The following is a 16739-nucleotide window of genomic DNA, read 5'->3' as shown; positions in this document are numbered from 1 at the left end:
CTGGAAGATTCCAGGTGCTGGGATGGAATGTCATTATGCAAATATCATACCCTGTCAAAGAGTAGTTTGTAGATATACATAATGGAAGTCTTTTAATACAATCTTTTTCCCCTCTAGAAAGAAATTCTGAGGTTTGAAGGGTGTTATAAATCTAGCCCCTCTGTGGTGTCTGTGTGCTTTCTTCCTGGAGCGCTGACAAACTGGTAACATGACAGAATCCTCTTTAAGAACCTTGTCAGTGGAATTTTACAGATCACCTGATGGAGTCCCTTCTCTGCTCACACTCCTGCTGTGTGTAGTAAAGCTGTGTCAATTAGACTTTCCCAACTAGGCAGCCTCTGTAGGCTGTCTGCTTTAAATCCTGGTTTGTTGAGTGCTGTAATAGATTTTCACTCCGTCCCACAGCTCCTTTTGTGTTGGTCTGAATCAATTTCAGGAACAGCATAATTTTGGGAACAGCATGCCTGCTTCCCTTCTGCAATCTGCTCTGAAGGAAAGAGGACATAGATATTTTCTTCTCATGGGCAAAAGCCACAAGACTTTTTATACAGGCAGGTAGCAGCAGGACAAGGAGAAATGGCTTCAGACTGGAAGAGGGGAGATTTTGATTAGATATCAGGAAGAAATTCTTTACTGTGAGGGTGGTGAGACACTGGAACAGGTTGTCCAGAGAGGTTGTGAATGCCCTTTCCCTGGAAGCATTCAAGTCCAGGCTGGATGAGGCTGTGAGCAACCTGGTCTATAGAAATGCTTTTAGTAGGGGGTAAGAACTCGATGATCTTAAAGGTCCCTTCCAACCCAAACCATTATATGATTCTATGAAAAGGATCATGGAGAAATCTCAATTTACAAAAGGGTGTGATCCAACAAAATCAATGGACAATTCATCCTTTTCCCTAGGACAAGAGGAGATCTCTCTTTGCTCCATTACCCCAGGAGTAGATGCCAGCCTCTGCTGATGAAGGCAGAAATGGCATAAAACAGACGAGCTGAATGATGGTTGATTTATTTATTGTCAGTGTCCTTATTCCTAACCAGAAATTTTTGTTCCAGCTGAGTTTGGATATTGAACAAATGAATGTACCGAGCACATAACTGGATTTCCTGGTGGTAGCCCCTAATTAATTCTCCTTATAGCTGCGTAGTTTGGAGACAGTAACATGGAACAGAAATATGCCTGCATTTGAAGTTTAGAATTGTGGCTGAGTGAGTCTTCTGCGGCTGTATGGTGGGCCTCTGGCACCAGCGAGTCTGCAGCAGAAAGTTGTTGTGGTTGCCTCTGGGACACAGTTCTGCACAGCAGCTCTGAGCCCTTCCCTTCCCAGTAGAACCTCCTGAGAACCTCCTGGGAACACTGTTGTGGGCTGTGTTTGGATTGTTTGCTCCTTGTGTAAACTCGTGATAGGGAAAGGATGATGTGGAATTGTTTGTGTGGTGGATGGTGACAGCTGTGTGCCAAACCCCTTTAATACACACATTGGTGTGGCACTGGATATCACTGAGGCAGCTTCAGGGGCCTAATTCTGTTGGGTGTTACATGGACTGGCTTTTCTCATAACCATCAGTGGGAGTGGGTGGCTGTGGAAACCCCTGTGCAAGAAGGTTCTTTCTGTTTAATGGACATTCTATTCAGTCATTGCAAGACAGTGTTCCTTGTATTGTGGACAGACAGAAGGAAGACTTCTTTATCATTTACTTAACGTATTTTAGAGGATGGGTTTTCTGTTAGATATAACAGTTTTGAAAGCATGCTCAACAGAGGCAAATATGTTTTGAACATGGAGACCAGTTCAAGTTTTAAGGGCTGACTGAAGACTGAATAAAAGTTTGCATATCTGTAAATTACTGGAAAAATAACACGTGGAAGAGGTGTGAGGTGTGTGGCTTACTGGCAACTCCACAGTACAGTCTATCTATACATCCTCTCCATTCTGTTCTGACCAGTAAACAGAATGACACTTGGTATACTTGATTGAGATTATTTAGCCTGTCATCCTTTCTGATCCATAGTGAATTTTCTGGGTCTGGTCTTAAATCTTAAAATACAGCCTATTCTTTAACACAACATCAATTTCAATAGGAGGTTCTTCTGCTCATTTACGTAGCTGTGTATACACTGTGGTCAGTCATTTGGTCGAGGCTGCTTTTATGCTTTATATATCTGTTTTTAGAGCCTGTAATGTGGGTTTGGGGCAGATCCTCTGAGAAAATGGGCATTCTTTCTACCAGTCTCTCCTCCTTGCATTCAAGTCATCTTGTACTGTTGTGTCAGGCTGACTAGTACCAAAGATGCATTGTCGCAGGGTATCTGTTCCTTCATTGTGAAGGGTGTAAGGTTTTTTCCTCTATGGCCTTATTTGGGCTGTGTATGAAGAGGGAGGGGAGGTTATTTCGAGTTTCTCTGCAAACTATCAGGAACTGAGAAGGCTGACAGACCTTAAGTCTCCTACCTCTTGTAAAAGGTAAACTCTGTAACTTCAGCAGTCTTGCTACAGTGGAATAAAGCTAGGCTTACACGAACTAAGAAATGCCCAAGTAAATTAACATTGTGTACATGTCTGGACAATATCTAATTACATGGTTTATAATATGTAACATGTTATATGTAACATGGAGCACATTTTGAGCTTGACAGTGTGACCCTTCCAACCCAAGCCATTCTATGATTCTGTGATTCTGTGCTCTTGCCTATACAAAACATTCATATCCAGAGAGATCCCACAGGCAGAGGTGTTGCTGATGAGATATTGTGATGACAGGGATAGGGAAAGGTTGTATAACCAACCTGGTTTTATTCTTCTTGCTTTAGCCCTCAACCAGCATAAAATTGCACCAGTTACTTAAACCAGTCAAATAGTAATGGATTTTAGAAACTTGTGTATAGCTAATATGCACAAAGAAAAAAAATTATATGTAAATATGCACTCAGGTCTGCACATTATAAATATTTTGGGTGTAGTTCTCAAACAAATGCCAGAGACTGAAGTGGCACATTCGTGCAGTGTTTATACAGAACCTTTTGACTTGTAAACGTTTTATGGCTGTTTTGCCGTCCTACAGAAGAAGAAAAAAGACTCACAAGTCTGACATGTGCCTTATCTAATCACAGAATCATAGAATTACCCAGGTTGGAAAAGACCTCGAATTTCCTGTTCTTGCTTAAATGGATTTACAAAAAGCATAAAATCTTATTCTTTGACACTCCAGAGCAAATTGAAATGAGGATAAATTCCCGAGAAGTCTCTCTTTCTCCTTCCCTCATGTGATATTTCCCTTGCAGGAGGAAGGCTTTTGAAGTGATCTTACAGATAAGTTGGTTGTATCAGGCTCTAAAAAGTGTTTGTTTTGCCACCAATCACTGGGATGCATATTCCACATCTTCAGAGCAGAGTGCACAAGACACTAACAATAATTAATAATATAGAATAGTAATTAATAAAATCTTTCTTTGAGCCAAACACAAACTGAATTAAGTACTACCTACTTGGCCACAAAAAGTCTCCAACTCTCCTGTCCAAAAAGCTCAGGGCCCTGGACGCCTACCTGTGCGACGTAGTGTAGGGAGCCTGCTTTGGCAGGGGGGTTGGACTCGATGATCTCTAGAGGTCCCTTCCAACCCCTACAATTCTGTGATTCTGTGATTCTGTCCCTTCTGGCAAATTCTGCAGTGCTTTGTAATTTGGGCTATGAGTAAGACGATAAGGAGAAGGAATAAAGAATGCTGAGAAGGTCTATCTATACAGTATTAGATACAGGTATACATTACTAGGTATATAATAATAATAATAATAATAATAAAATAAACTGAAGTCATTATCACTTTGCTTTAGGATGCAATGAGTTCTCATGCCAGCCTACAAAGTGGAAGATAAACTGTTGTGGATTTGCTGATAGAGAGATTGACGTGGACTGATTATATCAGAGCAGATTTCCTGCCTTGAAGGGGTGGTTTAGCGCACTGTCAGCTGTTTCAGAGACAGGGAGAAACTGTCCATTTTATAGACGATGTGTAGAGTTTGACTGACTGCAGAGTGCCCGAGAGTTGCTTTGCATGCAAGTTCAAAGTAATTTTGCATGTACTGAATACCCAGATTGGGGGGAAAATTTGTCTTTCCATCAAAGACCTAGCAGAAAAAGCCTGTTAAGTAATGGGAGAACTCCAGCCTCACTATAAAAGAGTATTTTATTTTATTTATATTATTTTTGACTTATGTACCTCCACTTTCTCCATTTTAAAGTTACTATAAAAGAGACTGGCACTAGCTTTAATATAACTACAGGATTTCTCACTCTGAAAACAACACAGGGTAACTGGCATTTTAAGAGACCACTGAGGGACTTCAGAACAAATGCATATGTACTGCAAAATCATTACTACATTTTTTCCTTGTTGCAAATTTGGCAAACTAAGCTTGCAATCTCAGTTGTAATTTGGATGCCAACTTGTTCTTTGATCACCAGGAGAAAAATAAGGTAATGACAACTTGGTTAGTATTTCTGTTGAGTGGGAAGCTGGCTTAGAATCAGCTGTTGGCTTTTAGTTCAGTTGTGGTGCTGGGAAATAAACTTAGCAATGCAAAACCACAGCTGCAGTCTGAATTCTGCACAATTCCTTTCTAGGTAAACCACAACCTAAATCTAATAAATAGCAATGAAATGGACCCCCACAGTACAATCGGTTCGTAAAAAGTGTAATTTGTAACCTTAGCAGCTGTTTTTGCAACAAGTCTATGATGTGTTGGTGAGCACAGACTTCTCAGAATCTTCTTCCTGTCATGAGCTAAAGCTAACTGTTGTGATAATGATAATCTGCCTCCTTATTTGTGGTAGATGAATAGCTCTGATGTTTGTTGCTCTTAGTTTCTCAGGAGACTGGACTGAGAAGCTAAATGAGAGAATGAGAGGAGGAGTAAGTCAATCTAATAAAAGTCAAGTGCTTAAGCTATCAAGGTGAGAAGACATAAGAAGTAAATTCATAAGCTAGTTGTGATGAGCTTCCATCAGCTTTTTCAAAATACAAGCTCCATCCACTGGACATGTAATTTATGAAGGAGGTACTGAGTAAATTGAGACCATGCTTATATTTGGAGGGCCTCTTGAGTTTGTGGAATTGAAGTATGCTGACTTCCATAGGTAGCAAGCTGATGCTTCCTTCCAGCCAAAATAGTGTGGCATTGGCCACAGGTGACATGTAGTTAGAAGCTAACAAGCACGTTCCTTGTGCAAACCAGCTACTTCTGTAGCTCTGTTGAGCTAACTTGTGAAGGTCTCCTACTGCACCCTAGTTTCAGTGGCTGAACGCAAAGGAGAAAAGAGTGAGCAGTAACTGGGGTAGAAAGGCTTAATCAGAGGGAAGGCACTGAATGCTTTTCCTGTGACTCAGTACCTTCCCACTTGAGAACCTCCCTTGGCATGTGTTGTCAGACTGCCCCGAAGCACTAACTGGGGTCAGGGCTCTGCTGGCTTGCAGGCTAAGCAAACAGCTGAAAAGCCAGTCCCTAACCTTAAGGAGCATATGACATGAGAAGGCAAATAACACAGGGGAAAGAAGGTGAAAGGGAAAAGCAGTCATCTGTATGAAAGCTCTTGCATACCCCTTTTCCACTGTTCCTGCTGTCTTCATTCATTAATGGGCTGAGCAGTGAGGAGCTGGCTCATAACTAAGCAGTGTGTTTGCTTGAGGACAGAAGGAAACTACCACTGTGTTCTTGCTCCAACTTGGAAGATCTGTAGCTGATGAGAAGTATGTATTTTGGCTCTCAGAAGCACAGAACTGTAAGCAGGAGGGAGGGCCAAACTTTCAATTGTCCAGTAATGCTATGGACAGCTGAATCTTGATGTTGAAAAGGCCAATGGTGACCTTGGCTCCTGGCAACCTCAACTATACGTAGCTGATTCAAGATGAAAAGCAGTCTTACACCTGCTTAGGCAGGACTTTGTAAACCTTTTCATTTCTTGCCTTACTAATTTGAAGGGGGAGTTAAGCGATAGGTGAGAATCTTTTCTTAGCATGAGGATTGGGACTGACTCGTAGTATCCTTTTTCTTCTGTGAGTGATTGTTCTTGGCCAACCAAATCTGCAACCTCTAATAAAAGGGCTGTGATTGTAGCTGCATGACTGGACAAGAAGATTCTTCTAACTCATGAGCAGTATAAAACTGGCATTGACTTCGGCTTGGGGAAGATGTCACTGTCCTGTAGCAGTGTGACAAATCTTTACCCTTAATGTCTCTGAGAAACTTGTACATTGCTTTGCTTTCTCCCTGTGGCTGTTTTTAGCTCGTTTACTGAAAACTCATGAATGGAGAAAGTAGATTAATTCTGACTTTTTTTTTCTTCTTTTAAGTACTTTCTAAATCTGTGTAGAAACTTTCCTGGTTTGCAGTTTGTCTCCATGTATGCTTATTGTTGTTATATGCCTAACAAGGAAAGAAAACAATCTCTCAAATTGTTCACGACTCCTTATTCTGTTAAGATATGACTCATATAAGCAAGGTGACACTGCTGCCTTCTTCTGTAAGGAAGACATTCCTTGCATTTGCATAAGAATTTATTTTAAAATGGTAGCATGCATCCAGTATAGTTTTGGAGAGTGTGTATATAGGTTGTACCACGTGAACAGCTTTCAGAGGCTTCTTCTGAGCCTAAGAAAAAGCCCTGGACTTGATTTTGGCACAGATTTCCTATGCTGCCCTGGCCTTTTGATGTATGAAGTCAAGATCTGCCATTGCTGGTCTGCCTTTGCTTGCAAGATGATCAGAGCAAGACATCTTTTTGAAGTTACTTCAACTGATGCTCTGAGGGTAACTAGGCTAAGAGTCATCTGCCTTAATAAACTAAGGGAAGTAACAGGTTAGAAGATGGAAATAGCATGCTGAGGCAGCTTCTTCTGACACACTACAGCTCTAAGCGCTTCCAGAGTAAAACACTCTGGGGAAAAAAAAACAAACATCCAAGCTGTAAGAAATGTCAGCATTCAGAGGACAATAAAGCAAACTGCAGAGTAGAAAAGAAGAAAGTAAATGCTTAGCGTAGCCAGAAGAACATCTGGCTTCATGTCTGCAAAGAAGCTGTATCTTGGTTGTCTTTATAGTTCAGATAACTGTTCAAGTAGTCTCTGAAGTTAAATTCATGTGTAAGAATAACACTTTATGTTGCATTTTTATATTACTGTATATTGCAGTGAAGTCTGCCTTTGTGGAAGATCACTGAGAATCTGATACTGATGCATTCAGGTTTTCCTTTTTCTTTGTGCTTTTGGGCATAATAAATAATAGATGCTGTGGCTATATCTAAGGAATTTGATAATTGTGTAGTTTGATTTCTGCAAGAAGTGTTTTCCTGAGTCTCTTAAAAAACAGAAAGATGAAGCAGCTAGAAAAATACTGGCTTTTATTTCTTAGTATTTTTTGCCACTTCCTTCCCTATACCTCTTATCTTGTATTCAGTGTTGATAAGAACCTATATATTTACACCATAATCAGCATTTTACTTCAATGACTTTTATAGTTTTTTTCTGCCCACTGCAAGTAAGTAAAGTGTGCATTTCTCTCTCCTTTATTTATTTATTTATTTATTTCCCTCAGGCACTTACCAGAAAAAGTCAAAGATGATGTTCAGCTGAAGAATATGAGTGGACAGTGGTTTTATGAAGCAAAATCAAAGAGGCATAGAGATAAGATCCATGGAGCAGATATTATCAGAGCTTCCATGAGAAGGAAGCCTGCTACTCTTGGTAAGCATTTGGCTCATGTTTTGTTTTGGAAAGGAGGCGGTACTCTTACAGCAATGTCAGAAGTTAGTTAAGTAGGTGAAATGCAAGCAGAGTGTGTTAGTCCTATGAACAGAAAAAATATTCATAAGAACGATTTTGTATGTAATTTAGAGTGTTGGTTTCCGTCTCTCCAAGAAGAGCCTGGCTTTGTTGTCTTTACACCCACCCTTCAGGTATTTATAGATGTTGATAAGGTTCCCCCAAGCCATCTCTTCTCTAGGCTTAAAATGTCCTAGCTTTCTCAGTCTTTCCCAATAGGAGAGATGTTCTTTGTCATCTTCCTGGCTCCTATTGGAGTAGGACATAGTATGGACATGGTATGTGATAACTGCTATCAGAAGGGACTGTCCTGTGCAGAACTAAAAGCCCTCTGCAGTCCTGCACTGCATTCTTATTTCTTCTTTTTAGACCCTATAAGTAAACCCAGAACATATAAAGTATCAAACTGATGATCTATTTCCTCCTCAGTACAACTTTTGTAGATTTCAGGTGCTCTGAGACTTAATACTGTATTTTTAAAGCTTTATTGGCATCCAGGTGCCAGGCAGCACACAGAGACCCTACGACCAGGTCCAGTCTGCAACCATTTGAACCTAAGCATTTTTTTAATTAAAGGAGGAATTCCTGGTTTGTGGTTGTGTCTGTTTATGTTTGTTTTCCTATTAATTTATCCATTAAGTTCCAAAAGACTTCAAGCTGTCGTTTTTAACATTTACTATGCTTTGTCTCAAGGCATGTGAGAATGGTTTCCCACATAAGAGGTGAGCACTTGCTGTTCTGGTTTTGAGCTGATCACCATTAACGTTATCCCCAGGGAAGAAAGAGCAATCAATCTATATTCACAGAAGCATATGTGAAATAGGATGCGAGATTTTGTAGATCAGTTATAAATCTCTCCAGCATCTGGTTCTCTAATCTAAAGAGTTTATTTTTGTTATTCTTTGTACAGGAAGTGATTTATTTCTCAGAGGCCCGTGTCCCCTCTTAACCTCCCATAGTTCTAAATCCTTTTGACTTAAAGGGCAAGAGTTATATCACCCACACTAATCTGCACTGAAATTTGTATTCTTCGTTTCTTTTTAAAGCTCTGTTAAGGGATTTGTGTGTGTGATAAATCTATCCATAAGGGACAGCTACCTCTTCAAATGAAAATCATAACCAACTTTAAATTTACTGCTGCAGAAACAGAGTATTTAACTTGATTTACTGAACTTCAACTTTATTTTCAATTTTCTATGCCTTACTTTTGTTTGTTTCCTAGGGACACAGAGGTGTTTTTCTTGTTTTGTTTTGTTTTTGTTTCTTTCCCAATGTATAACTAACAGCAAAAACAACAGGATCAGTCTTTACCAAAATTGCTGTAGGAAGCTTAAAATCACAGAATGGTTTGGGTTGGAAGATGCCTTAAAGATCATCTAGTTCCAACCCCCCTGCCACAATAGGGACACCTCTCAGTAGATCAGGTTGCTCAAAGTGTCATGCAACCTCCATGAATGGCGCGTGCACAGCCTCATTAAGTAACGTGTTCCAGTGCCTCACCACCCTCTGAATAAATAATTGCTCATCTAATTTGAGCCTTTCCTCTTGTAGTTTAAAGCCTGTTACCCCTTGTCCTATCACTACACTCCCCAGCTTTCCTGTAGGCCCCTTTAGTTACTATGGAAGGCCACTATAAGGGCTCCCTGGCACCTTCTCTTCTCTATGCTGAGTAAGTCCAGCTCCTTCAGCCCATCTCCATAGGAGAGGTGCCCCAGCCCTCTGATCATTCCTGTGGCCTCCTCTAGACTTGCCCCAACAGCTCCACATCCTTCTTGTGCTGGGAACCAAGAGCTTAACACAGCACCACAGGTGGAGGAGTCTCATGAGAGTGGAGTAGAGGGGGAGAATCACCTCCTTGATCTGCTGGCTGCACTCTTTTGACATAGCTCAGAATGAGGCTGGCTTTCTAGGCTGCAGGAGCACATTGCCAGACTATGGTGAGCTTTTTATCCAAGTCTTTCTTCTCAAGACTGCTCTCAATCCATCCACTCCTTGGTCTGTATTTGTGCTTAGCATTGCCCTGATGTAGTTGGAGGACCTTACACTTGTCCTTGTTGAACTTCATGAAGCTTGCATGGATCCATCTGTCAAGGTCTCTCTGGATGGCATCTTTTCATTCTATAGTGTCAGCTGTACAACTCAGCCTAGTGCTGCCCTCAAAATTTCTGAGGATGCTCTGAATACTTGTGTCCACATTGCCAATGAAAATAAATACAGAACTGAGAGACACCACTTATTGCTGGTTTCTACCTGGGCACTGAGCTACTTTTCACATGGCCATTCAACCAGTTACTTATACACTGATGTCTGTTCCTATTCCCTTGTGTGCCAATGCCATCACTCTGTCATAGAAAACTCTATGTAGGATTGCTTTAATTTGTAAAGCAGGTGTTCTTGGAGTAGTAATGTGACTTTGTTAGAGAGATACGTGAAATTTATAGTACTATTAAAATATAGCCATATTCTTTAGAAGATATCAGGTCTAATTCCGTATCTGATTCAAGGCTTTTGAAACAGCTGTAGGACTGAATGTCAATACTTCTGTTTGCTTGTTGTGAAATATTGTATGAACACATGGGAGATAACAGTATCCCTCTTTCATGCCTTAGCTGAAGTGAGTCAGAGCAAATCAAACAAAGCAAAGGACAGCTGGGTGAGCAATGTTAACAAAGAAGTCTTTGCGCTGCCGGAACTACACGGCATTGTGGAACATCAAGAAGAAGAAGGAGAACTGAAATCTAGTTCAAGGTAAGCTGTCTGCTCAGTCACAGTTAACACAAGTATGCCAGGACTGGTTAAACACGTGAGCTGTAGGTACCCTTCGAGTATTCCCTTATTTCAGAGATTATCAAATATTTCCCTGGAATGGCCCAAGGAATCAATTCATATAAGTGGCTGACAGTTCATAGTTATGCACTGTTAGTTGTTCTGGAGTTGAATGCAGCTATGTTTCCTTTATATTTACAAGGAGAACGATGCCAGTGGTGTGTGAGGTGGTCCCACAATCATATTCATGCCAACATTCTGTTTGGCTCTCAGAAGTAAGACCAGGACTTTCTGGTTAGAATAGCAGCCATGATCTGTAAGGTCCCCTTGTAATATGGGGGCAATAACTGCCTCTCTTCATTTGATTGCTCAGTGACACTAGGCTATTGATTCAGTCTGAGTTTTAAACTTGGATCATACAGAAAAATGGAGATTGAGAAATTGTTTTAGGATAGATTTTCCATGTTTTCAGTGCATTTGAGACTTCTCAAGCTTTTTAAGAAGACCAAGCATACTTCATGTGGGAAAGAATCAGAAAGTTTGGATATTTGAGGAAAAAAGATGTGATTCTACAAGGAAAAGAAATCACTCTGGAAGGCAGAGGCTTAGATTAAGACCTGGATATTAATAGTAAGCTTGGATATGACTGAATGGCTACACTTGTTGCAGGAAAGCTGGGTGAAAAGTGTTTTTTTGAACTAAGGAGGATTTTGTTGTATTCAGTCACTATAGCTCAAGTCTGTAAACATCCCAAGCATTTTGGTTTGAAACGTCCTGAATTGACTTCTGACAGAACTGTCTTTTCTCTAAAATACCTACATGGTAAAATACCTACATGTAGTAATTAATTTGCTGTGTTGAAAAGCTTTCAGAAAGGCTGTAGTTGAAAAGAATAGCAATCTCCTAGCTGCAGTGACAGCATGTGGCAATTAATGTATATGAACAGCCAGATTCTCAAAATCACTGAAGAAACAAGAACTGGGTTGTAATAAGCATATCTATTGTTTATGCTTTCAGTCAACAGAGTGAGGTAAAAACTGGAAGTGCTTTTAGGGTGACTTTTATTTCTGGTTGCACCATTGATTGGTTCTGTGAACTTTCTTCTTCCTTTCTGTCTTCTGTGTCCTTCTCTGTATGTCATCTATTTTTTTCTTTGCAGCAAGGCTTGTCTCCTACTATGCACTTGTACAATATCTAGTAGCAGTTCCATCTTTCACTTTCCTGGTCTACAAAATGGGTACAAACGTTCACGATGAACAGTATGAAAGACTGATGTAAGTCTTAACAACTCTGTCTTGCTTTACTGTTCTTTCTTAGCCTTTGCACAAGAAAGAGCATAGCTCCTCTCCCAAAGTTGTCTGTTAACATTGAAAGTGTCCATTTTTACTGAATGTGGATAAATTTTGTTTCGCTTTTATCTTCAAGAGATTTTAGAATTATTTCTTAATGGACAGCAGAAGACATGCTGCTGTTTAATGCATCTGTTACGGTATTTTGAATGCTGCTTCCTGCATAAGGGAAATGAGATGATCCTTTAAAGAAGTACAGCTTTATGGTGTTCCATTTCATCTCCACAGATCTTTTGACTGATCTAAAAGTAATTAACTTAATAAACTTCTAGGGCAGTGTCTTTACAAAAATATCTAGCATAATGAGGTTTAAGAGCATGTAAACTATGTGCTCGGAATGTGACCAAAGTGATTGTGATCTTTAACTTGAAGTAATATGATGATTTATTTCAGGTTGCACCCATGTGAAAAATGATAATTATTTTCCAGGATCCTCTCCTGCCCTTTGCTCCAAATTGTTCCAGCCATCTGCCTGTATGCTTTCTTTATGAGCACTTGTACTCACCAATAGCTGAAGATATTCCCTATAAAGTTGCTCTCACAGTCCAGGATTCATGATACTGTTCTGTTATCTTGGTGCTGGACTTATATGATATGTCTGCATGCTTCCCTGTAATGGCAGCAGCTGATTGAAATTGAGGGAGAAGAACAATCTTGGGAAATCAGTGGTCCTACCTGCTGGGGGGGTGAGTGGCAAGAAGGGACATTTGATTAAGTCATTAGGATAGCAGAGCCACAGGCGATTCATTTCTGTTGTCTCATTCTCTTGCAATGCAATAGTCTGAAGATGGCTGGAAATAAGAGGAGGAAATCAAATATTGTACTGGGTAATCCATAAATGAGTTAGCAGTGTTCAAATGTTACATTTGGTTCAGGCACTTGGACTTTTAATACATTTTTAAATGCTATTTAAGAGTAAGTTTGTGGAACTTCTGATTTTAGGTTGGTGGTTGTTTTTTTTTGTTTGTTTATTTTTTGTTTTTGCTTGTTTGTTTCCACTGCCCCTTTTCTTCCCCTAAGAATGGGCTTCAGGTCATCACTGACTTGTAGACCTTGCTTGAGCTAAACAGCTGCTACCCTCAGGACTGGGACCAGACCTGTGTTCTTCTGGATCCTGTTACTGAACCAAAGCATTTCTAACTGAATGTGGAGGAAGTTAGTTGAGCTCTGGTAGTTCAGTGTGAGCACAGAGGGTTAAGTAGAGCCCTGGGGCCAACTTAATTGCCCTTCTGTCAGAATGCTGCTGTGTTAGCTGCTACAGAAGTCAGCCCACAACTATTTTGTTAAAATTAGCATGATAATCTTCATTTCCACACCCTAAATATCAATATCCTGTAACAAAGCGATGACCTCCCACCTTTTTTTGAGAGTAGGGTGGTGGGAGAGGTGCATTGTGTCCCATATTGCTTTTCTTGCATACCAGAGGCCAATTGTGTGAAGTGCCTCTGAAAGTATAACTTTGCACAGAATGAGTTTTGATGGTCTGACTCAGACTGTCAATATTAACTCCATTCAGTGGTACCATCTGTCTATATGCTGATTCTTGAACAAAGGAAGTGTTAAAGGGACTTAATCTTTCAAATTATGATTTGTAGGTTTACTTCTTCCCTAGGTCAGAAAATATTGAATAGGTGACAAATTCCTGTCTGGTCCCACCAATGTCTACATGGAGTTTGGATCTGCAATGTTTTTCAGCACTGGCTTGCTGAATAGCATTGTTTTAAGTCTGTAGTCTGGCAATACTTATTAGTGTGGCTTCATGCACTGTCTTCGAGTAGCCTTGCAAATGCTGCATGTCTGGAAATAGTTTGTTCAACTTTTCCATCTGTGTGCTCCTCTGTTCAGACCTTGTGTTATGACACCCAGTTACAGGATCTTGATTTTTGTTGTTAACTTCCTCCTATTTTTCCCAGCCTTACGCTTTCTTTGTAGCATCATTTTTCGTACATAATGCCAAAATGGCACTTTAATTATTCTATGGTAAGCGTGAAGTAGCATTGCAGTAAACTGTTGTGAATTGTGTGTGTTGAGTAATCACATTAAAGATTATCTCCCTGCCTGTTAGAAAGCAAGCAAACAAACAAACAAAAACAGTAAAAAAGAAAGACCAAACAGACAAAAAAAAAGTCCCCCCCAAAAAAACTGAAAAAACAAAAAACACCAAAATCCCATTACTTGAAGGGAGCTTATGAGCAAGAGAGGAACCAACTTCTTACATGGTCTAATAGCGATTAGACAAAGGGAAAGAGGAAAAATTTAGGTTAGCTGTTAGGAAGAAATTCCATACTCAGAGGGTGCTGAGGCCTTGGTACAGGCTGCCCAGAGAGGCCCTCCCATCCCTGGAGGTGCTCAAGGCCAGGTTGGATGGGCCCTGGGCAGCCTGAGCTGGTAGTTGGCAACCAGTCCATGGCAAGAAGTTGGAACAAGGAGACCTTTAAGGCTCCTTCCAACCCAAGCTAGTCTATGAACTTGTAAAACTGAAGGCATGCAAACGTCTTAAGTTTTTTACACCCAGAGCATATAAAAGCATTGCCAGTGTTTAAAATAAGGAAAGGATTGAATCATGCTTGTCCTGATGAATAGCAGATGGTCAAGATGAGGCATAAAGTATGGGAATGAACAGGCGCTCATAAAAACAAGAACCCAAACTCCACCTCAGGAAAACAAAGATTCTTTAAACATGTGATTACAGATTTTTATTTTATTTTTTTAATTATTTTGCTTAGGTTTTTAATGCTAAGGATACAAACTACAGCGGAATAATGTTTTTGAAAAGAAATTGAAAGTTTCAATATCAAGCTCTTTGAGAGCTATACATTCTTTTTCTTGTTTAGGAACTGGGATGAATAAAACTAAGATAATACTTCCTACATGGAGAGCAGTCATTTTTCCTGCTTTAGATTGTCCTTGTACTCATCCCCCAAATTTCAAGCATGTGAGTTAATGGTAGGATTTTCTGTACAGATATACTAAAAGTGCTTATTAACTGAAGATCATATTTAAACCCACATCAATATTCCACCTCAAAAAACAAACAAAACAAACAAACAGACAAACCCACAAGTAATTCATATTTGGGCTATTTAGATTAACTCAATACGTAAACAAAATTGGAATGTTTTCTTGAAAAAGAAACCTTGCATCCTTTTGCAATCAGTCAACAACTATTTTTTAATGTAATATAGAGGATGTTTCTTAGGCTGTTTTAATTTCTTCTTACTTGGGATATGCTTAGTCAGGATCACAATAACTTCATTTAGCTATAAAATCTGTGATTTGATAAGATCTTAATTGAAGGAATAGTTTTAAGTTGTACCCCTGAAGGTATCTGCTGTCTGTGCCATGTCACATCTTCACTATGATGATGTGGAAGTTACCCCTATTTTTTTTCTTGGACACTTTACAAAACTCTATTTTGATGAGATTTAACATTTCTTTCTACTTCGGTTCCAGTCCTAAAAGTAAACTTATCGGACAAGGATAGATGTGGTAATACTGACGTTGTTTGCAGAGTGGCTATATTTACATAAAGCTTGCTCAGAAAATTCTTAAAGATACCAAAAGTGTAATTTTTGTACTGTCAAGTAGAAGTTACATTGAATTCTTTAACAGAGAAAGAAATTTTTGCAAGGAGATAATTATTGGTGCTCTATCTCCTTGCTTTGGAGGGAGGTTTTGCTTCCAAATCTGATGAGAACACTGAATGGTAAATCTTTGTGCTAAGAGGTTTTATTTTAGTATGTACAACTGAATATCAGCTTTTTGGAAGAGGTTTAAAGTAATGCCCTATTTGCTGAAGTTGTTGTATGTTGTTTCTTTGCAGTTCTAACCCAGTAACCTCTTTGATAGACAAACCAGATAGAAGATCTGTGAAGGCAGCAACATCAACAGCAAAAGTAAGACTGGTATTGAACGTTATCTTTTACATCTTGCGTGTTTCTTTGCTTGAATGGTAATGATAATTTGAGATTTGAGGAAGAAAAATAATAGGCTGGAAAAAAAAAAAAAAAAAAGAAGAGTGTTTTGTTTGGGGAGAAATGATGGAAACTGTTAAAATTTCAGTCCTAAAGTGCTGCTACAGCTGTAATCAGCATGTGTCTGTGCTTGACATTGTTTCTGACTTCGTCAGGCACTACTAATAAGTCTTGCTCTCTTCCAGTATCTCTGAAGTACAGAAATAGATTTGCTTATTTATTTTTACCTTGCAAGTGTTTGGAATTTTCAACTGTCTTTAAGTGGTGTCTTATCTACATTGTTGGTAACTTCAGAAAGAACAGGATTAGGACGTTGCTGGCATTTCTTATACTTCTGTGGTTCAGATTTATTAGATGCCTTGTTACGTACCCAATTTAAGAAGTGTGCTTTTAGACACTACTGATGGAGTAGTGAGGTAGAGGATATCACTGAACTTTCATTTATTCTGCCAAGATTGTATTGATACAATAACTTGACTCTACAATGTTCATTTCCTTTTTTTAGCAAAGGAGAAATCCATTTAATTCCATTATATCAAGTGATAACTTGAGCAGTGGGGAATCAGAAAGCGGACAAGCCATTCTACCTCAGCTATCAAATAAGGGTAAATATTAATAGAACTGTGAATTTCTTAGTGGTGGATATGGAAATCAGTTTTACTTCTGTTGCTTCTTACTGTAGGATAAAACAGGTTTTCATACCTTAACTATTCTACTTAATTTATTAGCTAGTTCATTTTGAACATGATGTAAAACATGAGTATACTCAGGAAATAGATGTTTCACACATTCCTTTTGCAAGTGTTCTTGTCCTGAATCACTAGTAGAGAACACAGC

The 16739-nt window shown here is 39.4% G+C and overlaps 1 protein-coding gene across 3 annotated transcripts in view; it reads left to right on the top strand.

Annotated features, from left to right (window-relative positions):
• The window catches only part of SYTL2 (synaptotagmin like 2), a 48881-nt gene that overhangs the window by 12339 nt on the left and 19803 nt on the right, over positions 1-16739 (top strand). For all 3 annotated transcript variants that reach the window (XM_072326907.1, XM_072326908.1, XM_072326910.1), the window contains exons 3-6: positions 7587-7735; positions 10423-10561; positions 15752-15824; positions 16408-16507. In XM_072326907.1, coding sequence (XP_072183008.1) covers positions 7587-7735; positions 10423-10561; positions 15752-15824; positions 16408-16507 — 461 coding nt within the window. The remainder of the gene's footprint in view (positions 1-7586; positions 7736-10422; positions 10562-15751; positions 15825-16407; positions 16508-16739) is intronic.

The sequence above is a fragment of the Excalfactoria chinensis genome, chromosome 1 (genome assembly GCF_039878825.1).
Source record: "Excalfactoria chinensis isolate bCotChi1 chromosome 1, bCotChi1.hap2, whole genome shotgun sequence".
In the NCBI taxonomy this organism is placed as follows: Eukaryota; Metazoa; Chordata; class Aves; order Galliformes; family Phasianidae; genus Excalfactoria; species Excalfactoria chinensis.
The sequence above is the reverse complement of the archived record's forward strand: the minus strand, read 5'-3'. Positions and strand labels throughout refer to the sequence as shown.